This window comes from Idiotropiscis lumnitzeri, chromosome 19 (genome assembly GCF_059441095.1).
Source record: "Idiotropiscis lumnitzeri isolate Australia: NSW breed Sydney's pygmy pipehorse chromosome 19, RoL_Ilum_1.0, whole genome shotgun sequence".
Taxonomy (NCBI): Eukaryota; Metazoa; Chordata; class Actinopteri; order Syngnathiformes; family Syngnathidae; genus Idiotropiscis; species Idiotropiscis lumnitzeri.
The window spans coordinates 12,530,855-12,556,881 of NC_142409.1; the positions used below are offsets into that span (position 1 = coordinate 12,530,855).

The following is a 26,027-nucleotide window of genomic DNA, read 5'->3' on the forward strand; positions in this document are numbered from 1 at the left end:
TATGTTGTTTGTGGGCAAAAAAAAACCGCAACCAGGTCCAGGAGCCTCAGACGGACCGTCAGCTGATCGAGACGTCGCCCGTGCTGCAGAAGCTGACCAACTTCGAGGAGTCCATCGGCGTGCTGTTCACGCACGTGCGCCTGCTGGCCCGAGCCTTCACGCTGCGGACGGTGGGCTTCAACCACCTCACGCTGTAAGTGGCATCTTGAACAAATATGGCGGCACGATTTTAAACGACGTAGAGAGAATGTTTATTTCGTGTGGACGGATTTGAAATCAAAGAAAGTCAAACGAAACAACTGAGATAAAGTGCTTGCATTTTCTTTATGTTCATGAGCGCAACACCGGCTCGAGGTAGGTCGACCTAAATAGTGGAAATTTTCTTGAAGGCGCCAAAGCTCCCAAAAGAGCAAAGGTTAGCGTAAAGTGGGTCGAGCTGCAGCGAAAGCGAGCCGAAGAGGTAGAAGGTGAGACGAGATGGAGCGAGGTCACACAATCACGTAGGCAGCAGATGAGGAGACAGAACGCCGGCTGACCTGGAAACCTCTCGCCTGGCGACAAAGGACAAAGTGACCTCAAAAATGGCAAGTGTGGGAGGTGACCTTGTGGAGAGGCGGACCCTCGACTGGCCGCCGGTCTTCTTAGCTCGCTAGCGCCGCAACCATTTCTCCATCTCGCTCTGTGTTGGTTTGCATGTTGAAATCTTGAACATGGGTTCGATAGTTTTAATGGGAGGAATTTTTGTGGGCACACCAAAGTGCCTTTGGAATTATCTCCTGTATATTTATATATTTTTTTGTAGCTTTTAACTGACATAGAAACATCAAATTCAATCCACGGCAATTTTTGTTGATTATTAATTTTTTTTAATTTTTTTTTTCTCGAGTGAGTGAGTTTGCCAATTAGGTAGTTTGTATGTTAGTTAGCTTGTTTGTATGCTCGTTTCATTTGTATCTCAGTTCACTCGCTCGTTTGCTCGTGACTTGGTTCGTTCCCGTCGAAAAGAAAGTTTGCTGTATGTGGCTTTGCAATGTTAATCAGTGCCACCTACAGGGCTGGAGTGGAACCGCCTGACGCGGCACGCTGTTATTCGTCAGTTAAGACGGCACGTTTTGAGGTTGTTGGGCCTTGGAGCAAGTCTGCCTTCTTTTAGTTTTGACGCGCTGCAATTTATCCTCAAAGCGCTCGCTCCTTGTCTTCTTCAGTCGGCTTCCAAAAATGGCGCCCATTGCAGCGAGCAGCCAGCCCTACTTCGCACTCCTCCTTCTCCTCTTCTTCTTCTTCAGCCGAGCTGATGAAGGTGTTTCACATCAAAGCGGAAGTGCGGCGCTTTCCTCCCGTCTCTCCCCTCCAGCTCGCTGCCGCATTGTGCCAGTGAATAAAGGACGAGAGTGTTCGCACAGCAAAGCCTTCCTCTCTGACCTCCCTTTTCCCTCGCTTCCAACGCCTCGTCACTCCCCCCCCCCACTCTCGTTTGCCTCCTCTTCCCCTTGTTGCTGAAGAAATGTGCTGCTGCTTCGAGAAAACCGCCGCTCCTTCCTCGCCTATTAAAGTCATTTTAGCATGGCGGAGACAAAGTTTCGCCCTTTTAAGTGCGGCCTGCTCAGTTCTTTAATCAGTTCTCCGGAATGTTTACGTAATCAACGGTCCTGTCGTGTGTTGCAATCAATTAACTTTTTTTTTTTTTTTTTATTGGTTTTCCCGCTTAAATTGGTTCATTCAAATGATTTCATTTATTGCAAATGGAAAATTACTCAAATAAATAATGCAGCATTTATTAATTAGTTTTATAACAATTGAATTCATTAAAAATAATAAAGATGAGAATTAATTATTTTATTTTATTGTTTTTACCTCATATATATGTTTTTAAAAATGTAATTGGGCCCTGGAGCACATTTAATTTGGTTGCTTAAGTTTTGATAAATTGGTTTATTTAAAAAAACAAACAAAAAGATGTCCGTAAAATGTCCAATTTTCTTCACATTGTTTATAATTTTGGCACCTTGTCCGATTGGCCAATAGTCACGTGATGACGTGTGCAATGACATGACGAAAAAAAAAAGCATCAGTTTAACTTTAACCCTTTTGCACGGTAGTTTTCAAACTGGGGGTGCGCCCCCTAGAGGGGGCCTGGCGTTATGACGGGGCAGTGCATTGTCTATCTTGAACACTTTGCGTTATAAAGTCAGGAGGTTGGGAATAATTTCATCCCCAACCGGAGGGCGCCGCAAAAGAAAAAAAAAACGTTTGCGTGATTTTGCCAGACAAAATGTCACTAAATATGTTAAATTAAATCCCAACTAATTCGAGACCTTCCTCAGACATTGCAAATATGAAGCCCACGTTTTGAACGCCAGTGTGAGGTGTGACTCACCAGGGACTTTGATATGATACAAAATAAATCATTTTGAGCTGTTTTTAATTAAAAAATGATGTGGCCCTGAGGAAAAGTCTTTTTTTTTTTTAAATAATGGACTTTATCAGACTTAATTAAAAACGTGACAAGTAAATGGGGGCCCAAGTATTTGTTGTCAGATTAAAAAATCTAAATAAATACGGTACAATTATTCCTAAAGATGCGGAGGGCAATGGGTGCTGCATTTCCTTTTCTGAGGTAAACAGAGAAAAAAAATTGCAAGTGAATGAATGAATTCCAAATAGCGCCTCAATTATATGATGGGCATCATTTAAATATGATTGACACGGCGACACGTCTAATGGCCGTCCCTCGCCAGCCGACAAGTTCCGACCTTTATTGAGCCCAGAAAAATCTCAGAGCGCGCCACAAAACAAATAGTTGGAAAAAATCGTAAAGGCATAATTAAAGCCTCCTCGTCGCCCGGTTCGGAGCATTTGGACGGCTCGTTCAAGACCCGCACATGTATCGGTAGAATAGAATTGTTCTCTTCTTTAGTAATCAGCGTGGGTCGTTTTACCAGAAATGTCATTTTCTGACGACAAAGTGAACAAATCAAGCTCTTGGTGAAAAGAAAACATTGAGTTTGACGCTCGTATTTAGCGCTTTTGTGACACCTCCGACTGTAAAAGGAGACTTTTTGATCACAAAACTAAGAAACGGCCGCGACTCACAGCGAGATTGCCGTTTTTACGCGGCCTTCGCCATTCATTGACGTGATCTGCCTGGTCTTTTTGTCACAACGGCGACAAACGTTTTCTACGAGCGACCGCCGCGGATAATCGCTCGCTATCTGATGAGCGCATTGCACTTGAATTTCACAGATGAGCTTGACAAGACCCTCTTGCGCGCCCACCTGTGGAAACGTAAACTTTCCGTACATTATTTATAAGAAATGAATAATCAGTCCAATTAAGCAACGTTGAATCGCCCCCCCGCGGCGCACGTCCTGATCGGACTGAAGTCGCTCTCGCATTTGGACAGCTGATAAAAGGCGGCGGTCCGAGAAAGCCAAGAAGAATCTGCGACATGTTTTGCCTCTCTCTGATGTCAGCCTCCTCTTCCTCCGCAATCCTGTTCTCTCATGCCCGCCGGCAGCTCGCATGGGCGGATGGACGGCTGCTGTGTCGTTGTCTGCATGCTACCTTCCATCGACAATGCTCCTTTTTTTTTTTTTTTTTTTTAACCGGATGGCCGCTACAGTAGCATTCTTCACGTCCATCCAGCCTGCTTGCGAAGCTCGCCGCCAAACGTCTTCCTTTCTGGAATTGATAAGAAGCAGAAGGTTGTTCTCTCTCTCTCCTGCTGCTTTCATGGACTTGAAGCCCAAGTCTGAAGAAGTTTTTTAGTTTTTTTTCTCGTTCTCGGCTTCTGACTGTTGGCTATTGACCGCGTGTGTCGTCTGTCGTTGCAGGGGCCACAACCAGAGGATGGAGTTCCTGGGCGATTCCATCATGCAGCTGGTGGCCACCGAGTATCTTTTCATCCACTTCCCCGACCACCACGAGGGACACCTGACCGTAAGCGCGCCGCCTCTTTGCTTCTTTTTGACACTCTACATTGGAAATTTGACGGGGAAATGGCGTTACGTCGTGAACACTTCTGGCAGCGTAAAAGCGCCAGCTCAGCAGAGCTGGGCAGTCCAACTCGGGGCCCATTTTTGGGGCGGGGGTCGACAATTTTTACGATTAAAGCCGGAGGGTCGAGGCCGGAACGCAGCTGGAGGGCGAGGGACTGACCAGTCAAAAAGGGTCAAGTGCCCGGCATGCGCGTTTTCATTTAAATTTTTCTCACACTTTTTTTGCAGCAGTTGAAAATCGGTCGGTGCCAAAACGGATCAGCCCGCCCTCCTGACTCAGCTTTTTTTTTTTTTTTTAATTCTGGAATGTAGCCTCGCACAAAGCATCCCGAGCGCAACTTTATTGAGTGTTTCTTGTTGAGTAAGCTCGAGACTCGTTTATCGGAAGGAAGCATTCTGAAAGGTTTTGTGCTTATTTATGGACCGGCAACGTTCGATAAGCTGCAATTGAGCCAACGTTCCAACAGGCTGCCCTTTAGTAGAGACCATGCGAGAGAAAGGGCGTCGATTTCAAGATTGAAACGTTTTTATTTTTGTTGACATTTTGGGGGGGGGGGGGGGCATTTCGTACAATTCAGTCAAGGTTCAAACAGTTTGAGCCGTTTGTAGCTCGAAATCACACAGACTCGTGCGTCGGCAAAAAAAAACAAAAACAAAAAATTCACAACAGGGGTCGCAAAAACCGCAAAACAATTTGAATTATGGAAAGCAGCAGAGAAAAGATTTTTATTGTTCCACGTTTCCGACGCGATCCAAAATTGGCGTCTGATGATGACATCACAGCCTGGCAGCGTAAAAGACGACATTTGGTCTCGGCAGCCGTCGGGCGCTTTTCTTCTTTTCGGAATGACGGACGCGTTGAACTTTCCGTCAGACATTTGCAACAGCGGGCGGCGACGTTTAGCTTTGAAATTCCTTCTTTTGACACCTTTGTCTCACACGCTTTTTACATGCGCGCTCGTTGATCTCCTCGCCGTTTTTTGTTCACGTCTTTCCCTCACTTGTCGACTTCCTGTCAGTCTTTTCAGTCCCGCATTGTCTGTCAGGTAAGTATTCTTCCTTCCCGTCATGTTTACTTTGCCGCACCTCGTCAATTGTCGCGGGACACAAACCTCGCAAGGTTTGCCGCCGCGCGTCTTTGTCGGCATTTTTCTCCTCCCGTCGAGGCTGTCAAGCGCCTCGACAAAAGCGAGCCGTCGCACCTTTTGAAAAGGCGCGGCAGGCCATTTTTATGACTTTTATTAGATTTTTTTGTTTTTCTGGCGAGCGTCAGCGTTTCTCTTTTCGCTCTGACGACGACGACGACGATCAGCTGCGGGCTGCGGCGTTTGAAGTGGGCTGAAAGCAGCGAGCGAGCGAGAGCCCCCCACCGTGGTGACGTCAGGCTGCATTAAGAGGCCCGATCGCCGCCGCCGAGCCACCCCGATGGAGATAAGCGACATCTGAAATGGATTTCAATAAAAGCGCCTCTTCAACGAGCGTGTGCGAGAGAGCTTCACATCATCTTGCATTCTGTTTGCCCCCCCGCCGCCTTCCCTCCGTGGATGCATCTCGCAGCTATATTTAACATGTTTGTTTTTTTTCCTTTTGGGGACGTGGATGTTGTACCTCAGTCGGCAGAACACGACGCCGTCCGCTCTGCCGCGAGTCGAGCATACAATATTTACCAGAGCGACGTGCGATCTCCCCGAAACATTTACTGTGGAATTACCATTTCTGCCTGTGATGAATAATTTCACGTGGCGCCTCATTCGGCTGTTCCGCTGTGCTCGTTTTCCAATCCGGAAGCCGGTTGCTAGCGAAAACCTGCTTTTGTCGGCCAAGTTGACGGAAAAATTTCTACTCGGGCGGTAAAGAAATAAGCGCGGTAGAGAGCCTCGTTGTCGACCGCGAGTGACAGAAGCGCAAGCAAAGTTGATTTTTAAAAGTTGGATTTGACGTGAGGACCGGTTTGGTGTGGCGACTTAAGAGTGCCTCGTTGTTGACCATGAGTCCCTGCCTGTCCGTCAGAGAACAATGAAAGAGCAAGGGGGGCTCACATTTTTGCTTTGCTTTGAAATGCGACCAGCCAGTTTATGGAAGGCTTTGGGCTGGCGAGACCGCTTTCGAGTGCCACGTTGTCTGCTGTGAGTGATAGACGGGAATATTTTTGCCGCGTTGGTGCCAGGAAGACGCTCGCAATTTTCCCGCTCGCATTGGTGGCGTATGATTCGCAGACAGCCTGCCAGAACTGAGAGAACCGCTTTGTTTTCACCTTTTTATTATGTACTTAAAAAAAAAACAACAAACACGTAATCACATGTATTCATCCGTCCGTTCGTACAAATTTCTGGAGACACTGCCAAATAACCGCATTCAATCTAGACGAGCCCTCGGTGGAGCACAAAATCTCCGTTAAGGCCCAGCAATCAGAAGAAGGATCAGCACCTTCATCGCGCCGGAAGATGTCTGGATTGCGCTCGTGCATTCTTCAGGAAGAAATTTCTCCTAAATTATTCCCAGTAAATAAAATCCTGCATTTAATTCCTCCTCGGCCTCACGTCTGCACCGCATTTGGCGGAATTGGAGTCGCTTTGTCGTAATTTCCTTGACATTTTGCACCGCGGCAAATTGGACACGAGCAGCGCAGTCAGATTGAAAATATCAAAGAATTTGAGATCTTTACAGTGGTCACACTTTCCTCATCTGGAGCACGAGCAGAAAATGCAGAAAATGTTTAGATCGCAACGCTACACGTCAGCAAACGGCATTGGCAAAGAAATTGTCGTGGGCAAGAATTGAATGGAAGACAAAATGATCCTTTTCATGTAGCGTAGCGACAGCTGACTTTTTTGTTTCCGTTGAAAAGGTTCCAGTCTTGCGATTATTTGCGTGTCCTTCATGCTCCTTGCGAGTGTTTCCATTTTGTCTTGCGGTTCGCGACGCAAAGCAAAAGATCCAGCGAGTGAATTGGCCCCAAAAATGTCAATCGGGTCCCTCGAACGAATTTAATTGAGCGGACGACCGCATGACGCTTCCTGTTCCGACTGTGTGTTTTGTGTTTTGTGTTTTGTGTTAGCTTCTGCGCAGCTCGCTGGTCAACAACCGCACGCAGGCCAAAGTGGCGGTGGAGCTCGGCATGCAGGACTTCGCCATCACCAACGACAAAACTAAGAGGCCCGTGGCGCTCCGCACCAAGACCCTGGCCGACTTGCTGGAGTGTACGTACCAACCGGCGCTTTCAGATTTTTTTTTTTTTTTGCATCAAATTTAATTCATTCTAAGTAAACTCTGTTAAAATCTAAATGAATCAAGTACGAAATGAAGACGTTAAATAGTGTACCCCAGTCAACGTTTGCTGTTGGTAAATTTGAGAAAAGGCTTAAAAAATGGCCGCCGCCAATTACCCATTTTTCATTTTTTGCTTCGACTTGCAAGCATTATTTCAAAATTAGTTGGCTGGATGCTGGCAATTAAAAAATTGTGTATTAAAAACACCCCCGCGACTTTGCTTTAGGAATCTCCGCAAGCTAAGCGGTGACACAACATTCAAAACAGGCTTGCAAACAACATTGGTAATTACAGTGTAATAACATAAAATCTTTTCCTTTTTTTGAAATGTAGTGGCCGCAGCGTGCATTCAATCGTCCGGGAATCCGCTAGTTTTTCTACCGCTGTGGTTACCCTGAAGATCAAAGGCCACGCCGTGTCAAACTTTGCGGCTGATAGATGACATGCTCGTTTAGTTGTCAGTTGATATCCCAAAAGTGTCCGTTTTCAGTAGCGTATTACAGTTGGACCGGTATTGATTACGTGCATGCGCATCCGTTCAAATAAGCACAGCTCGACAAATTTGGAAACAAACAAAAAAAAAAAAAAGCAAGTTTCCGAACGCCAACTTTTCTCCATCATGTCTGGATTGCTTCGGCGCGTCTGCATTCAATAGCTTTTAATTAAAACGCTCGTTATTGCTCAATATTTTCTTTTCCAATCCGCCGTTCCTGGAGTGTGACTCAAAACGATTTGGCCGGCACAATAAATAAACAAGACGCGGCGAGTGATTCGCGGACAAACAAGTGGCCAATTTGGGCTGCTGACGAGACGCGTCGTTAAATCTTCATTTTTACTGCTCGTCAGCTCGCGTGTGGGACTTACGTCATGTAAACACGGTCATTAGTTGTGTTGCGTCGCCTTCTACAATTGGACAAATGACTGCACGGCAAGAGCAATCACACAAATGATGTGGCGTCTAAAAATACTTTTGTCTTTATTGTGTTCATTTGCTGAGGCGCCCCATTTTTTTTTTTTTATTCCCAGTCCAAACACTTAATGCTCTCCACACTTTGGAACATTTCATCATGCCACGTCAAACCTATACTTAAGTGTTCTTCTCGGCTCCCTGCAAGAGGCACGATATAAATCTTATTATTTTGACTGCTCAGCACCAATATCGATGCAGCAGCAAATATTTATTTTTTTGTTTTTATTTCAAAGCACTCCAAAATCAGCAACACATACACACACACATATATATATATATATATATATATATATAACATTATTTAATTAATTTTTTTTTTTTTTAAATAATTTTTATTTTATGGAATTTTTTATTTTTTTATAAATTGTGTCTGGAATTTTTCTTACCTCAATTGTCACTTTATCACAAATATATGCATGAAACCTTTGCAAAAATATTGCATCTGCGATTCGCGGCCCTTGTTAAAGATCCAGTCTGCATAGATAAAGGACATCCACATTTTTCTTTCTAGGATTGTTAGTATCGTGGAGCACTCGGAGGAGAATGGTCATCATCAAGTGCTTGCAGCATGCTGAGAATCAATCTCTTGGCGAGTGCAGCCAAAGAGAAAGGAGCCATCAGTGATGCAGGGAAAGATAAAAACAAAACACCTCCCATCGTTTGCCTTTCAGCTCGCGCCGTCGGGCCGCCATGGTAATTGGCAGCGCGGGAAGGAGGCGAGGGTCAGCTCGGAAATAAAAAAAAAAATTTAAAAAAAAGGCAGCGCGCCTCTTTTGCGCATATGAGCAAATATTACCCATCTTCCCTCTCTGGCCAGATGCAGCTTCCATTTCAAATGGGCCGCACACTTTGACTCAGCTTATATCTTCCATCTCCTTTTCGCTTTTGACTTCTCTGCGTGCCTGAAACTGGCAGCAAAAGCGCTGAGCCATCGATTTTTGACATTTTCGCAGGTAGGATGCAATGGAGCTAACTTTAGCCTGGGTTGTTAGTGGAAGTGACAGAGTTTTGCCACATGTCCGTTTCTGGTGCATTCATTCAAAATCGAATCATTTATAAGCCAGTTTGAAATTATATTCAGCGGTATTCGTACTGATAGTCAATATTTCTGCGAAACTACTGTTTTAAATTATTCATTTTGGCAATCATCAAACTTTTTTTTTTTTCATTCTTATACTGTCGAATAACGGGTTTACTGTCCTAAAATCCAACATAATCCGTCATTCGTGATTGCACAATTGCTCTGCCGATGTCATAAACTTCCCGAAAATCCCTGAGAGAAATTCCTTTCCTGTCTGGCAGCTTTCATCGCGGCGCTCTACATCGATAAGGACCTGGAATTCGTGCACACCTTCATGAACGTCTGCTTCTTCCCTCGACTGAAGGTGAGCGCCTATTGATAGCCGTCGGCGCCGCCTGATCAATGAGCCGCTGAGTGTGCCCAATTGGGTGAGGCCTTAATGGCGCTGGCCTAATGGCGCGAGCATTGACGCAAAGGCGGCGTGTGGCGTTCAGATCGCTATTTTTGGTCGTCCTCAACGGGAATCGCCGCGCTGCCGGCGATCTGCTGCCGGCTTGTTAGTCGCCTATTTTGCCGTTGATTCAGAAGAGCGCTTCCACGTGCGGAGGAAGACCAGGACGCGTTATTTTCCCGCTGTACTTTGTGGAAGGTTCCGACGCAGGATGGGAGGGTGACGTCGGGTTCGGACTTTGTATCGCATGGGAGTAAGTTCCATAAATCCGTTTTTATCTGAACATCTCAAGTAACTTTCAAAAATCCTTCGGTAGTCATTGAACTCTTTGTTGTTGCTTCTAATGTACTACTTTCCTAAACCGTTGTATATTTTTTACAAGCGAACGCGTGCAAAGAGTAACGTCAATTTCAAATCGCCGCAGTCGTGCAAATGTACGGCCGAGGCGCGACTTCATCATCCGGCCTCGCAAAGCGTAAACGTGCGCTAATGGCGTCGGCGTGGGAACGCCGCAAAGGCAGCCGCGCGACGCTGCGACAAAAGCGGCGGCCTCCTCTTGTGAAGCCTCCGCCGCGGTCTGATGCGTCGGCCTAATTGCCGTCTCGGTGAGCCTCTCCGGGGAGACTCGCCGACTCTGGACGGGCCCGGCCGGGTTCTGCGGCGTCGTCGCTTCATTTCCAAAGTTGCGCGGCCTCGCGTTTCATCCAATTTGGACGGAAACAGAGAAGCCATGAAGGGCCCTCCCTTATAATGACTTCTTCTAGTCCGAGCACAAAGCAGCCACATTTCTTTTCGATGGGCTGCCGCCGATGCCGTCGCCGCCGCCGCCTGCCCAAGAGATGAGGAAGTGGGAAGGAGAAAAAGGGAAACAAAGTGCGGCGCGGCACAGACCGAGAGGTTGCGAGCAATAAAGCGAGAGAGCGGGCAGCCGCAGCACTCTTTGTGGAAAATTAATCGGAGCAGACAGTTGCGGATTCAAAGTCGGCCGTTTTATGACAAGGCTTCTTCGCTGTTAATGGAAGAGCTTTTAGAAGTCCCTCCTGGATCAGGGCGGCACACCTGGGACACTCCCGGCCGCTTGGTATTTCTGGACGCGGATTGGCCTTTTGTCTTAAGTAGCCTGTGATTTGTCGGCGCGGGCGACCAAGACCAGACGGAGAGTGCTCCACGTGAGGAGGGAGCTTCCACGGCGGCACAAATGAAATAAAAGCCACTGCAAAGCGCACAGTTTTGTTCGTTCCTCGCGTCTCTCTTCTTCTATTTTTTTTTTTTTTTTGCAGGAGTTTATTCTCAACCAGGACTGGAACGACCCCAAGTCTCAGCTGCAGCAGTGCTGCCTGACGCTGAGGACGGAGGGCAAGGAACCCGACATTCCGCTCTACAAGTAAGTCATGTCAAAAAACAAAAGTTCAATCAAATCAACATTTTATTTATTTATTTTTTTTAAACTAAAAACAAGACTAGAGTGCATGGCGCACTTTTTGGCTTAGCTTCCCCACCTCCAGTTTGACCTCACCAGAGCATCGGAGCTTCACAAAGAGCGTCAGCGCTCGCATTCCTCCTCCTTCCTCGTCCCGGCTGGCAAACGTGTACGAAGACCGCCGCCGCGTTCGGTTGTGATAAAGAAACGCCCTCGCCCTTGGACACAAAGGTCAAGGCCGAAGCATGGCTTTCGGGCCGTGCTTGTTGCCATGGCGACGGACAAACACGGTTTGCTCTGGCCGTGTCAAACTGGGTTTGATCAGCGATGAAGCGCTAAGGGAAGAAAAAAAAAAAACGGGCAAGGTTCTCAAGCCTCGGGTAGAAATTCAAACTCTGGTTTTAAAAGAGGCTTTCGAGGAGTAAAGTCAACGGTTCGGATTTGGATACAAATCTGAATTTACGGTTTGGTTCGGCTTTCAAAAGGTTCCGGTCTTCAAACATGGTTTTAAGTCGGGTTCTGGTTCTAAACAAATTTTCCGTGTTGGGCTTTTTTTTTTTTTTCTCGATGCTGGCGCGGTGCTCACGAGCGCCCCGTCGAACGCCCGCCTCGGCGACTCCTCGCCGCGTCTCGTTTGCAGCGGCAGGTGAATTATTGACGAGTTGTCATAAGTGACCAGGTTGCATGAAAAATGGATCGCGTGCTCGCCGCAAATAAGTCAATTGCGTGTGAATAATTCAGTTTATGCAAATGTTAACATTTCAAACATCGGCCGAGTTTTGTTCACGCCGTCGCTCCCCGCTGAAGAAGCGCGGCCGACGGCTCTTCGTCGTCGTCTTCTTAAGTGAGCGACATCAACCGTGTTTAGCCTCGCAGTCGTCGGGCGGATTTTGTTTGCGCCGGCGTCGTTCTCGCCATTGCCGTCACCTTTCGATTGTTGTTGCCATGGCGACTGGCAAACATGCTTCAGAGCACAGGGCGACTCTCGCACGGTTTCAAGTCAAGGTTTAAGGTTCTAAATTTGGCTCCGAGTTCGGGTTTCGAGCAAGCTTCAGGGTCAGGGTTTTAAATAGTGGTAAGGTTTCAAATGAAGGTTTTGAGCAAAGTATCAAAGTCGGCTTTTGATTTTGAATGCGGCGTTGAGGTCTGCTTCAAATCAAGCGCCCTCCCGTGTTCTTGGGGCTGAATTTCATTTCATTTGTTCCACTTTTTTTTTTTTTTTTCAGCGTCGCCTGCGGGTGGAGCTGCTTGGATGTCAGCTGACGTTTGCGTGTGTGTTTGTGTTTTCCAGGACGCTGCAGACGGTGGGGCCGTCGCACGCGCGCACCTACACCGTCGCCGTCTACTTCAAGGGCGAGCGCATCGGCTGCGGCAAAGGACCCAGGTCAGCGCGCGCGCGCTTCGCACCCTCATTTCCAACCCCACTTTCGAACATTCTTGAATTCTTGACTTGAACCCCCAAATTTCAAGCCTTAAAGTCCACCCTTTGTTGAAAACAATCCCTTAGCCCCGGCTCGAAACCCCAACACGACTTTGAAACCCGAACACTTGTGTAAAATCTGAACCTGGTGTTAAAACACGGCTCCAAAACTGTCCTGTCAAACCCTAATTTGAAACCCTACTCCTTAGATGAACCACAAATTCTGGTTTCAAGGCTTACGTTGAGACCCAAACTCTTTATGAAACCTAAATTAAAAACCTTACCTTTGTTTAAAACCCTATCCCAGGCTCATATGCCCATTTTGAGACCCTCGTTTAAAACCCTAACCTTGATTAAAGCTAAGCATAGGCAAGTATAGATTTCAGGAATCGGTATCGGGCCGATACCGACCTTATTTTGAGGTATTGAGCGATACCGGCCAGCGATACTTAAGACCTCCAAAAAGTGCCATCGAAGATTCCTCGTTGCGATTGGAAGAGGCGCCAAAAGTGCGGTTGCGCAACCCGAGTAATGACCCGCCTCCAAGGATGAAGGTGACGACGGCAGACTTCCTCGTGACCGGCGTACGCGACGTCCTCGTCCGCCGGGCCGCCGTCTCCTTCCTAATGGGCCGCAGAGTAACGGCGGCGCTTCAGCGCCGACGTTTATTGCCGCAATTAAGCTCTCGTCGGCCCCATTCTATCGGGAGACGCATTATGCACAATGAAAATAAATCGATCCATTATTGATTTGACGTAAATTGCGTTCTGGAGAAACGGGAGCGGCGGGCAGATGGTGCGAGCAGGCGGCCGGGCTTGCTTTCTTCCAGTCAGGTGCCACAATGAGGCTTTCGAGACTGGCGTCGGCTTCCCGAACGATGACTTCCAAATAGTTTCAAGGCACTTTGAAAGGACGCAAATTCGACTTTCAGACGTTGAGCTTTGCACTCGGGATTCAAACATGTTTTTCTTTTTCAGCCCGGTTTTGAGTTTTTTTCAACCATGTTGATGATTTCCAGTGAGGCTTTCTTTCAAGACCGGATCGGAGTCTTTATTTGAATCTGCCTTCGGATTGCGAGTCGGGTTTCAAGTCGGTGTTCGGGTTTCAAGGCCTGGCGGCGGCTGAATCGGTCACAAACGCAAACGCCCGAAGCAAGCTCATGTGCAGATGAGTTTGGATCTTTGTGCCTTGCTGCACTTAAGCCTCCTGACTCCCAAAAAACAAAAAACCGCAAACGGGTGCCAAAGGTGTCCCGTAAGCCGCCTGATTGTGGCGCCTGTGCTGCTCGCTGTCATTGTTGCAAACAAATAAGAATAAGCCGCCCTCGTTCCATTGCATTTGGGGCAAAATATGCTAAAGACCTTACCTCTTTTTCGTTTAGTATCCAGCAGGCGGAAATGGGAGCTGCCATGGACGCGCTTAACAAATGTGAGTACGCACACACACACACGCATGTAACATTTTTATTTCAAAAAAAATTTTGTTTATGTTCTCAAACTTTATCTCCAATTTCAAAAACTTCCCTCAAAAAAGAAAACATGCAAATTATTTTATTAAATTTTTTTCTTTTGGCATAAACTCCAATTTAGTTATGAATTGAGGACGTTTGATTGCCAATCACGCGTGTGAACTTTTGAAGTTTGTTGTTGTTTTGCCAGCAATTTGTACGCCAACTTTTGCCCTTGGTTTTGTTTCAATACGAGTTTGAAGGAAGTTGAAACGGGCGTTGGCGTTGGTGTGCTTGCGCGGGGCCGCGCCCACTTTGCATCTTCGCGCCCTCGGGGATGCTCGGAGCTCACCGCTCGTCTTTTGGTCGTCTTCACGGCGTCTCTCCTCCCTCGCTCATTTTTTTTCCCTCCATCTTGTCTTCAAAGTCCACTCGAAGAAGAAAACCGCCGTCCTTCTCTGCACAGTCAAGTCGTTACAAGACTTCATGTTCAAATGTTCACATTAATGAGGAACTGGCCCAAGAATTAGGCACTGCAGCATTTTGCTTTGCCGCAAAACGGAAAACTTGACCACAGAGTTCCAAAATAATTGCAAGTCAACCTTGGCGCCGAACTAGAAATTCAACTCTTTCACTCCGAGCCAAGTAAAAAAAAAATATATCTTTGACGTCTTTAGCCGTCAATGGCGGTAAATGAGTTGACTACAGAATTTCACCCACCTCAATTTCCACCAAGAGCAGCTTCATTATTTTTGTGTGTGCTTTTTTTTTCCTGTATGCTAATTAGCCGACTTGACTTGACAAATGAAAAAAATCTCGGCCTCCGTCCGAGCGAGCGCGGCGCATGATGGAAACAAACCCGAACATATGATGTCATCCGTTTCATCTTTGTTTGTTCTTTTTGAATGATTTACGGCGCCAGTCCGTAATGAGTCGCAGGTGCGCACGTGAGCAAACGGAGGTCAAGATTTGATTGCCCCGAGTCACATTTGACGGCTGCTCGCGAGCTTCCCGCCCGTCACGCCTTGGCCTGATTAGTCCGCTTGCCGTCTTTTCACGTCGGCTCGTTGAACTCACACGCTTACGCTACAATATTAGCGCTCGTAATTGAGCAAAATGAGTCGGCGTGCTTTCTTTCTATTAGTCCAATTTAAGCGCGCACGTTGCTAACTTGTTGACAAAGATTTTTAGTTGCGCAATATGACGGCCTTCTTTTCCTGGATTACATTTGCATAATTCAAAGTTATGAATGCGCTTGTTTTGATGCTCCGATATTTGTCGTGCTTCTCATTTTGCTGCGGAGAAGAAGAAGTTCACGTCGCGCGTCGGCCGACATTAGCGCGATATTGCCGGCGTCTTTCTGCAGGACATATTTGCATAATTCCAAGATATTAATGCACATATTTCGGACGGCTTAATATTAGTGCGCCTACCGTACTTTCTATAACGGCGGAATAAGAGAGCCGCCATTTATGAACAATATCCGTCGACTTGCGGCAACTTAGGAATCCGTTTGGACATTTTGTTGACATCTTTTAGCGCTGCTCGTTTTATACAATCCGTTGACGTCCTGAGTAACGGTTAACCTTCCGAGCATGCGTGTGTGTGTGTGTGTGTGTGTGACGGTCCCATCCCGACTCATCAAGAGCCGCCCATGTTTGAGGCCTGCGCGTCATTTGTGGCTACAACGTCCCTAATCAAGGACACGAGTTCGGGTGTCATTGATCGTCCGCTTCAGCCCGGGCTCCTCTCGCACGCCGACATCGACCCGAACATTCCCGCTCGCTGGCTGGTTCGCGGCTCGCGGCTCGCGGCGGCTGCTGCACTCTGTGTGTCAGGATACATTTCCATGTTTTATTTAAGGCGTCCACTTTTGTGCAGGCTGACAGGATATGTGACTGCAGCCATGTCGGAGGTAAAAGACGAGGCTGGAAAAGAGGCCGACAGCTGCGGGCTCTTTCAGACGGCCTTTCTCTCTTTTTTTTTTTTTTTTTTGTGTGTGTCCGTTGGTGGCGCCGCTGATTCACATCGTACTTTGACGGAGCGCGTTTTGACGCCTGTTGCCTGCACACATCAGAGCAGAATTAAACGTGAGCGAAAACAAATGGAGGCCAAAAGGCGGCGAGACGGGCGATGAGCGCCGAAGGTCGGCGAGGTGGAAGAGCAATGAAAAAGGCGACGAGTAGCGAGGTAGGCGAGTGATTCCGGCGCCGGCGGAAGGCGTTGGCGGCCGCCAACCACCTCGGCGGGCGCCTCGGGCGGCGTGCTCCACGCGCTCGTTGGGCTAAGACGACATTTAAAAAAAATAAATAAATAATAAAACCACGAGAGAGGATTAAGCCGCTCTCATTCGTGGCTCGCCCTTCTCTTTCCCTGACAATGCGATGACGCTTGAAAAAGGGGCGGCGTCTCCACAAGAGCTCCATTCCCGGCAAAGCTGGTAATCTCCCGATGAAAGCGTCTGATGTAACGCGAGCAAAACGGAGCGTGAAGGATCGCTCTTTGTTTGGCCTTTGCCGTGGAAGCAAATCCGCTTCATCGCCGTTTGGCGTGCGTTTGGCGTGTTGACCGACACTCGCAGCGGCGCTCGTGGGCAAAGACGGAGCTTTTCTTGTCCAAAGCTCCGCACACACTGAGAGACTTAACGCCCGCTTCTTTCAATTGATCGTTGTCATGTCGCTCGGAGACAGGCGGGAACAGTCCATTTATTTATTTATTGTCAGCAATTAAGACGAAGTGATTCATTCTTTTATCGAGTGAAAGGTTCCGACGCATTTCTATTAGCGACCACCACGTGAATAAGAATAAAAAAAAAAATAAAAAAAAACTGCCATTTTTTTTTTCATTTATTTAAAAAAAAAGAATCGTCTCATCGCGTCCGCTTCTGTTAGTTGCGAAATGCCCACTCTGCCATCGACGCCAGATGGCGTAAACGTGTTGTGAAAGGGGAATTGAATGTCCGAGTGGATTTGGACAAAAGTCCACTTGTCACATTGACCAAGCGGACCTCCTTGGGAGCAATTCCTGGAATTGTGCACGGCGTTTGCATTTTTCGGGAAGGACGAAGGGTTGCGGAAGTGGCTTTGCAGGTGCCGCGTGGACTTCATCCGCATGCAGATGAGGCGCGCGCTCGCTTCAGCCAGATTGGTCAACATGTCGGCCTGTGTGTTCCATAACGGAAGCGTCCATCCCGCAAGACGACGAGTGCTCATTTGCATATCGTCATCCGAGCGTTGAGGTTTTGTCAAACGCGACGGCACCTGTTCAGAGGCGCTGATACGAGCGAGTCGCCGCGCCGGCGAGCAGAATGAAGCGCCGCGAGCGGTTTGTGGAGTGTCTGCGGGTCAGAGTGCAAATTACCAACGCGAGCGGGCGCGTCTTTTCGGCGTTCTCCATGGAATTGAGCCCGTTTCCACTTTGAACACTCTCAAGTGCGCATTCACGTGTTCATCGCTCGGTTTTGACGGCAAAGTTTGCTTCAAGTGCGACCTTCCATGTGTAAGCGTGACGGTCCGAGACCGAGTCATCTTGTTTGTCCGAACCGCCGTCCCTGGAAAACCACGTGGGGGGGGTGGGGTCTTGCCAGTGGCCATCTTGGCTCTCTGCTCACAAACCACCGCCTTCACTTTCCATGAAGGCTCAGGTACCGAATGCGTCACTCCTCTCATGAAGTCTTCGTCTGTTAATTAACGATGTCTGACACCAAACAAGCTCGTCCAATTTCACGGCGTCATTAATAACCAAAGAACAACGTGGCCGCACCGCCTCCAATCTTTTCGCTCACTGGACCGAAGTGAGACCGCCGCTAAACAGCCACTCGCCACGCTACGCCACGCCTGTTTTTTTTTTTTTTTTGCATGACGCGTTCCTCTCGGTCACCCTCGTTTTCTGTTCTCTCCCGCCGCGCCAGATAACTTCCCGCAGATGGCCCATCAGAAGCGCTTCATCGAGCGCAAGTACCGGCAGGAGCTGAAGGAGATGAGACGCGAGCGGGAGCGCCAGGAGAAGGACGGCGACGAGCCCAACGCCGGCAGGAAGTGAAGCGGTCGGGATCGCTCCGGACTCGCCGCCGTTTGTGTCGCAACGTCGCGATGCGAGTCACGCCGGTGACGTCACGTTCGCTCCCAAGCCAGAAAACGGCGGGAAAACCCAAAGTAAGAAACGCGGACGGCAGTTTTCAAGCCGATTGTTTTCTTCACTGCATGAAATCGTAGCGGAAGCGAGCGCCCGCGCCGCACAAACGTTTTTTTAAGCTTGAATGTGAAAGTAAATAAATGAAATTCTAACAAAGTTGTCTGCCCGTCAAGTGAATAATGAATTCAAGTTGTCCGCTGCCAAATGTTCACCATCTGTCTTCCATCTCAACACTCATCCCCCGTAATAATCCAAATGAAATTGTTTTTCTTTCTTTGGGTTCATTTTTTTTTTTTTTTACCCTCTCAAATCTGATTGGCTGTCGAGATGAGTTTAATTAGAGGTCGGCTAATTGTCTGTTTTCCTCGCCAAGAAGGTTGCGGAGCCATAAAAATAGCAATTACTAATTTCCTTTTCAAATGTTCGCCTCGTCGAGATCGGTGCGAGCGAGCGGGTCGTCTTTTCATTTCCTCGAAGTGACGTCATGCGATCCGTTTCCAATTCCTGGGCGGCGGGCGAGTGAGAAGACGCCGAGGAAGCAGCTTTTGAAGATATTTAATCGTGTCATATAAATATCCAGTACAAAATGTCACGTTGTACAAAGCAGAACTGATGGACGCTGCGGGCCCGCCAGGCGACGGCGATCCCCTACCCTCGCCAACCCCCCCCCCCCCCCCCCCCCCCCCCACTCTCGACACTTTTTTTTTTCTACGCTCACAGAGACTCCACCACGTTTGTCACCAGCGGCCCAACGGCGTCTACACATCGACAAGCACACGTCTACTTGATGGCGCCACCACGTTTGCGTCGGGGTCGGGGGGGCGGGGTTTGGAAGAAGGAAGAAAAGCAGAATGACCACGTGCTGACCACGCCACGTAAAAACGGCCACAAAGTCGCGTGACGGATGCTCCAGGAGCATACGAGCTTGCTTCATTCTTCCACTTTTCATTCTTCCGTCTTCGGGTTGCATCGTTACGTCTCTTTAAGGCTGCTTTTTCCTTTTTTTTTTTGTCATCTCTCTTTGGTGGGGCCAAAGATGAACTTTCAGCTCGTTGTTCGCTGTTAGAAGCCTCTTTGACGAGCGTTTTTGTGGAAAAAGGAAACGAGCGATGCCGTCAGGACGAAGCGCCCGTTCGGTGCCTTTTGGATCAGCGGGCCGGGCCGTTCCATCAAGCGGGTCTGGTGATCTGCTTACCACATTGCACCAAAACACATCTACAAGCGCCATCATCAGTCAGGACCACTTGACCTGGACGGACTTCCGGAAAGATCGGCCGAAATCCGCACAAGCAACGTCCGTGTAGTTTCTCAGCCCGCCGGGTCGGGTCGCGATAATCCACAAAAATTGAATGGAGGCAATTTCTTGCTTGCTGAAGATGTTTAATCCAAAAGGCTTCTTCAGACGTCTTTGGTGGGCGTGTCCTCCGGAGACAAACTTTCGAGCCCAACGATTCTCTTGACAAAAACTACTCTGGAGAACGGCTTGATTTCAAATATTTATTTACGTTGGTACTTGGAGGTCCAATTACTCGATGACGAAAAACTGACTAGCCACATGAAAAGGACTCCACATCTGAGAAATGACACGTGAAGAATCCTTTTGGATTAAAGTTGAAATGTCTTCAACAAGCGTCCAGCTGCCGCAACAAAAGTCAATTTTCCCGATGAGTTTTTCGAAATGATGACATCTACATCGATTTGCTGGCTTTGGTCGCCCGCTCGACAAAGTGACGACGTGGACCGCAGCGGCTTTCAAGCGTGACGACGACGATGCCGCTCCTGAAGGCTAGGGGGCGCCGTGAGAGGACGAAGATGAAGGAAGTGAAGTGGCTGTACAGTGTTTTGTATCATGTAACGTACACAAGCAGAAGATCACGATATACGCGGCAGCAGTTTGGCGCAGAAACACGGAAAAGTACGCCGCCGCTCGGCGCCCGCCGCATCAAGAAAAACAAAAGAAAAAACATCGGTAGATATACGTGGGCGTGGCCTACACCCAATACCCTAACACAGGGGTGTCCGAACTTTTGCTTCCGAGGGCCGTGTACAGAAAAGTTGAAGAATGCTTTGACATTCTTCAACTTTGTTCAAAACGTGTCCATCCAGCGTTGACGTCATCGTTTTCTACTCAAGGTGAAAAGGATTGATTGATTTATTTATTTTTATTTTTTTGGGTGGAGGTGTACCGCTGTCGACTAAATCGCCCCCCCCCAAATCTCCACATTCAGAAGCAAATCTCGAGTAAGCCGAGAATGTTTCTCGCCGCGTTTACTTGAGGATCGCTAACGTAATGCGTTTACAAATCCGACCTTGACACGGAGCAGAAAGTGCAAACCGCTTTTCAATCGTCTTCGTTCACTGCGCAAAGAAATGGCGTGACTCTTGTCGTTGGAAATCGCTTCTTTGCATCGGGGAAGTCTCAATAGAAAACCAATTTAGTCGGCGTTGCAGCCGCCAAGGAGGGGTGTCGCACCCGTTGGGGAGTGGGTCTTACGTTTGGGCAAACGTTTGCCCGTGTGAGGTGAAACAAGTTTAATGGCAGTAATGAAAAGGAAAAAAAAAAAAAGTAATGTCGCAAGCTCTGACTTTTGGAGGATACGCTGCGACAAAATGGACGACAAATGGCCCCCGGGCTGCAATTTGGACACCCCTGCCCTAACACTCGACGGGACACACGCGGCCTACGTCCACTCAAAAGGGTCCGTCCGAATGTCCCCCCGCCCTCGAACGCGGCGAGACGTCGTTAGGAATCCCGGTCGCTGTCGTCGGCGCCGTACATGTCGGCCAGTTTCTTAAAGCGCGGCCCCCACTCGCTCAGGTAGTTGTAGTCCTGCTCGCCCTCGGTGGTGGCCGACTCCAGCGAGCTGAGCGACTCGGCCACCGAGCCGCCGCCCTCGTAGGCGTACGTGGCCAGCGAGTCGTACGGCGGCGCCGTGGGGTCGCCGTCGTTGTCCTGGATCTTCTGGTTGATGAAGTCCCGCACGTCGCCGTTGTTGTCCCGCGCCGGGAGGGGAGCGGGCCGGCGGACGGGCGGGTAGTACGTCTCGGGCACGATGTCCCGCCTCTGCTTGCCGTCCTCGATGGCCTCCGGGTTGCGCAGCGTGCCGATGTCGAAGGCCTGCGTGTCCTCCTCGCCGCCGCCCTCGTCGTTGTAGCTGACCACGTTGTCCCGAACGTCCTCCTTGGAGATGATCAGAGGCTCCTTCTTGCGTTGCCTCCTCAAAGCGGCGAACAGAACCACGATCACTGCGGGCACAAAACAAGCAACTCAGAGCGGCTCCGAGTCCCGAGGGGCGCCTGTTGATGTGGCGAGCGCTCACTGATGTTTTTGGACTTTGTACAGCGAGCGAGCGAGCGAGCGCTCGGACGCGTTACGGATTTGTTAGGCAGATGTCGCTGCTTAACATCACAATTGAACAAAGCGCCCCTCTGATGAGTGCGACACAGACACGGACCCGCTTCGTTCTGCTCGACGACTGCAACCGATATCAATATTTATGATGTATTTTTTATGCTCACTAGAACGGCATTGGGGACATATATTGTGTGCACGTATCTTTTCATTTGATTTCCACTCTTCTGTAATGTTTAGCTGATGTTAAAGCCATCCTGAACTTTTGAGGTTCTGTTGCAGGCCCCTCTTATCTTGAAAATATGATGGGAGATCACTTTTGCGCCTTCTCCTCTTTCTTAACTCTTTCACTGCCATTGACGGATATAGACGTCAAAAAGTCATTTTATTTCAGCTGGCCTGGCAGCGAATGAGTAAGCGTCTAAAACTTCTGTTTAGACCCGAACAAATGGCGGCCGCGGTCAACACGTGAAGCCATGAAACAAGTCTGCCGCATACTCACTGAGCAGGATCATGACACAGAGCAAGATGGCCACCAGCGCCCCGGTGCTGAGCCCGGCCCTGGCGGTGAGCGCCTTGGCGTTGCACAGCTTCATGTTGCCTTCGCGGTCGCACGTGCACACGCGCACCGTCAGCGTGCCGGTGCTGCTCTTCACGGGGTTCCCGTTGTCCGAGATGACCACCGGCACGTGGTAGACGCTCTTCAGTAGGCTGCTGTAGCTGTTCCTCCGCGTCAGGATCCATGCCGTGTTATCTGAAAGCACGCCAAATTGGGACCGTCACAACTTCAGTCATTTTCAGGAATTAAGAGAAGATGGCGAGCGGACTACCTTTATTGTCGCGGACAGAGAAGTTGGCCTTGCTGCTCGCCTCCTGAGCCAGACTGAAGAAGAAGCGGTGTCCTCCTACCGGCTCGTCTGGATCCGTGGCGCTCACTGTCTGGATTCTCTGGAACACCAAAGAACATGGGTAAGAACACTGCTAAGACCAAAGTTGACAAGGATTAGAACACTGGTAAGACCATGAGTCCAATAGGACCAAGGCAAAAATATGATTAAGATGTCCAAAAGCCGAGAGGCGTTCCTCACGGATCGACCTTGGATCCACTTCTTTTTTAAAAAAATATTTTCTTTATTAAATTTCCTGTATTTTCTCAGGTCAATGATATGCTGAAAGCCTTTTTCTTCTTGCCTAACTTATTGTGCAACTCTGCTGCTTTGTTTCTCCTTATTCCACGAACCCCCCCAAAAAAACAAGGTCTCCCAGTACCACCTGCATCCTGATGGACGTCTGCTATGAGCTCGAGAGAATGCGATGATGTCACGGTAAGACAAAACAATAATCATGACATGCTTTCTTAATGACGTCAATCTTCCCAGAAGTCCCGAGACCCTCTAAGCGTAACCACGACGATGGCGGCGGCATGCCCACCTGCTGAGCTTTGGCGTTCTCGCACACGAACGTCTCGTAGTTGGTGGCGAAGGTCGGCGCGTTGTCGTTGACGTCCAGGACTCTGATGTAGACGGACACGCGGCTCATCTGATGCAGGTTGTCTGGGAAATGCGCGCACACACACAATCGCCTTAATTAGCGCTTGATTGGAGGATGTTTCCATGGTGACAAATGACTGCCGCACAACATTTTACACTAATCACTGCCGCAAAGAGCAAAAATCTGCGGACTTGAATTTATCTGGTAAATAATGGCGTATTTGTGGACGTATTGAATCCACGCGTCGACTCACTGAACTCGGAGGCGACGACTGAGATGTTGTGCCAGGCGTTCTCCTCGCGGTCCAGCTCTCGGAGGAGGAAGACGGAGCCGTTGATGGCGTGCACGTCGAACACGCGGTCCATGTCGGTGCGCCGGTCGATGGAGTACCTGACGTGCACACGTGCGCACGCACAAAGTCGCTTTTAAAAGTGAACCTCACAACTGCGAGGCGGACGTGCTAACCAGCTCACATTTTGTTAAAATAAAAAAATATATATTACGTCTCCTTTAAATATGATTCACGTGCCCTCGCCTTTTCTTTTCTCCCTGCCGATTTTCATGAGGAGAAGCAGAAAAGAAAGGAAGAAAAAAAAGACTTTTTTTTGTTTGCGTGGCGTCGTCTTTGAAAGGAGAGGCCATGTTTGTGGAGCGGGGCGCAAATTGCTTTTTACAAGTGCAAGTGGAGTTGCGCAAACGACTTCAACACTTTGCCGCCACCGCCGCTTAAATTCTCGCAAATTCAAAACAGGAGGCTTCAATTACGGCGCCGTTGGAAATACACACACGCGCAGAGGTTAGGCACTCCATTTATTTCCATCTTTTTTTCATTAAAGAAGGGAAAAATAGGCCTCCAAATTTGCACAAAACTGACTTCCGTTCAGTGAAGGCGTCGAGCGAGAAGATGCTCGGATGGATGAGCTGCGTCCAGCTGTCAATCATCCGTCCGTCCAAAAACATGAAATAAACCTTTCGTGATACGTGAGGTGCAAAACATCATCGTACTGTCTTTGTAAAGTGCAAATGATGAAATAGAAGCCAACTTGGTGACACGAATGCGAGTGCGAAGAGAAAAAAAACGTCTTTGAACGACTGTAAAGAAGTCAAATTGAAATTTTCAAAGCGGGAGACGTGTGTGGCTTCTTAAACTTCGCTCGTCAACCTCGTAATAAAGATAAGGTTCCTCGTGACCGGTTGCGCCCCCCCCCCTTTCCCTTTCCTCCGCTACCTCCCCCTCTGGGCGTCGCAGCCCCCCAACCCCCCTTTGCGCCCCCCCCCCCCCAAATGCCACGGGCCAGCTAGCCTGCTGATGATGGCCGATAAAAGAGAATCATATCCTATTTGACACCTGCAATAAAGTGCGAGAACTTCAACCTTGAGAGCCAACTCCCTCAGCGCATCATAAAAAAGAAAAAGCCGAGGTGCAGCAACCCACCGGCATTCCCCCCCTCCCCCCCTCCACTATTCCCTGAAAAAGTCAGTCTACTCCAAGTAAGTTGTGTCCTTCTGAAGCCTCTTCCATTGTTTGGGAATACTTCTCATTTTAATGACTCACTGAGTCATTGAATTTTTATTGAATTATTATTTGACGGAATTTCCCCTGGAGGGCTCGTCGTCACACTTGAAATTAAATTATGCATGGAGACGTCTTGCGTGCAATTGTATGCGCCGCCTGGAACACAACCTAAATGTTGCAGTACCTCTGTCAATCTCCGGGGGCAGTGTTGCGCTTGGATTTAAAGAATTGGATACTGACAGAAAAATGTTTCTTTGTTCAATTTGATCAGTGAAGGTTGCTCCTTTTCAAAGACAACAAAAAGCCCTTCACTAAGCAGAACATTTTTTGGAGGAAGAATGAATAGCAAATAAAACGCCACCAAAGTCCATTTGGAAAAAGCCAAATTTAACAGCTGCTTCTTATTTATCCTGCGAGTGAAAGTGACAAATGAAGACTATTCGACTCGGCCGCCTGAGCTTTGCTGTGACGCATTTCCGCGCGACACTTTTTATGAGATGACGTTGCTACCTGACTGGACTGCGCTTGACGTCCAGGTCGGAGGCGCTGACGGTTCCGATGACGGTCTTGGGGGCGGCGTCCTCCCGCACCTCCATGACGTAGCTGGCGCGCTCGAACACGGGCGGCTCGTCCACGTCCTCCACCGTCACTTTGATGGACGCTTCGTCCCGGAAGGGCCCCATGGAGAAGAAGCGAGGGTTGACGTGGATGTTCTCCACCTGGACGCGCAGGCTGAATTGACGTTTGCGCTCAAAGTCCAGCGGCTAGAAGAGGAAGCGTCGCTTTAGAGTTGAGGAAAACCTAAACTTTGAGAGGAATGCATCGGAATTGAATTCGATTCCACACTTGAGCCGCCTTAAAAGAGGCCCATTAGCGGCGGAACACACGTGATCCCTGCGACATGCCAACATTTATGCAGTCAATTGTTTTGTTTTGTTCATGAAATAATTCATTCACATGTTCCAATTTTATTATTTTTAATTTAATAATTTACTAACCAATAGTTAATATATTTATTTTTAACATATTTCACTGTTTTGTTTACAATAAATCAATTATCCAATTTAATGGGAAAAAATGTAATTAATTTTATAGGGGAAAATTGTAAAATCAATGCAAACAAAAATTTGCTTTTAATAAAATGTCCTGCTTATTTCCAAGCATTTGTATCATATAATAGTAATTTATTTTATTTAAAATTATTTATCAACATTTTATAATTTAATTATTGAATGAGATAAATGAATAAAACTATTCAATATTAAGTCTCCTTTTTTTTAACTACTAAATGATTACGACAAATATTACAGATGCTTGATAGCATGAATGCTCGGTAGGCCAAATTAAAGAGCCCAGCGAGCCATACGTGGCCCACAGGCCGCACTTTGCGCACCCCGTTGTGACCTCATTCTCTCAACAAAGAAGAATTCATTTTCTTTTCTTTTTGTCTGTGAATGTCTTCCTTCAAAATCCATGTGAACAAGCGATGTAAACTGCAGCTCCCTGGAGGAGGTAACCACACACACCCTTGGCACTG

The 26,027-nt window shown here is 48.2% G+C and overlaps 2 protein-coding genes across 2 annotated transcripts in view; one reads left to right on the top strand and one right to left on the bottom strand.

Moving 5' to 3' along the window:
• The window catches only part of drosha (drosha ribonuclease III), a 62,678-nt gene extending 44,391 nt beyond the window's left edge, over positions 1-18,287 (top strand). Inside the window, exons 25-32 of the mRNA XM_088282624.1 lie at positions 36-193; positions 3,834-3,939; positions 7,057-7,198; positions 9,541-9,623; positions 10,991-11,094; positions 12,422-12,514; positions 13,932-13,978; positions 17,908-18,287. Coding sequence (XP_088138750.1) covers positions 36-193; positions 3,834-3,939; positions 7,057-7,198; positions 9,541-9,623; positions 10,991-11,094; positions 12,422-12,514; positions 13,932-13,978; positions 17,908-18,038 — 864 coding nt within the window. The 3' untranslated portion in view covers positions 18,039-18,287. The remainder of the gene's footprint in view (positions 1-35; positions 194-3,833; positions 3,940-7,056; positions 7,199-9,540; positions 9,624-10,990; positions 11,095-12,421; positions 12,515-13,931; positions 13,979-17,907) is intronic.
• Positions 18,288-19,614: 1,327 nt separating this feature from the next.
• Positions 19,615-26,027, bottom strand: part of cdh6 (cadherin 6) — a 35,133-nt gene continuing 28,720 nt past the window's right edge. The window contains exons 7-12 of the mRNA XM_088282625.1: positions 25,001-25,254; positions 23,228-23,364; positions 22,915-23,036; positions 22,314-22,431; positions 21,986-22,237; positions 19,615-21,377 (exon numbers count right to left, since the gene is read on the bottom strand). Of these exons, the coding sequence (XP_088138751.1) occupies positions 20,875-21,377; positions 21,986-22,237; positions 22,314-22,431; positions 22,915-23,036; positions 23,228-23,364; positions 25,001-25,254 (1,386 nt within the window). The 3' untranslated portion in view covers positions 19,615-20,874. The remainder of the gene's footprint in view (positions 21,378-21,985; positions 22,238-22,313; positions 22,432-22,914; positions 23,037-23,227; positions 23,365-25,000; positions 25,255-26,027) is intronic.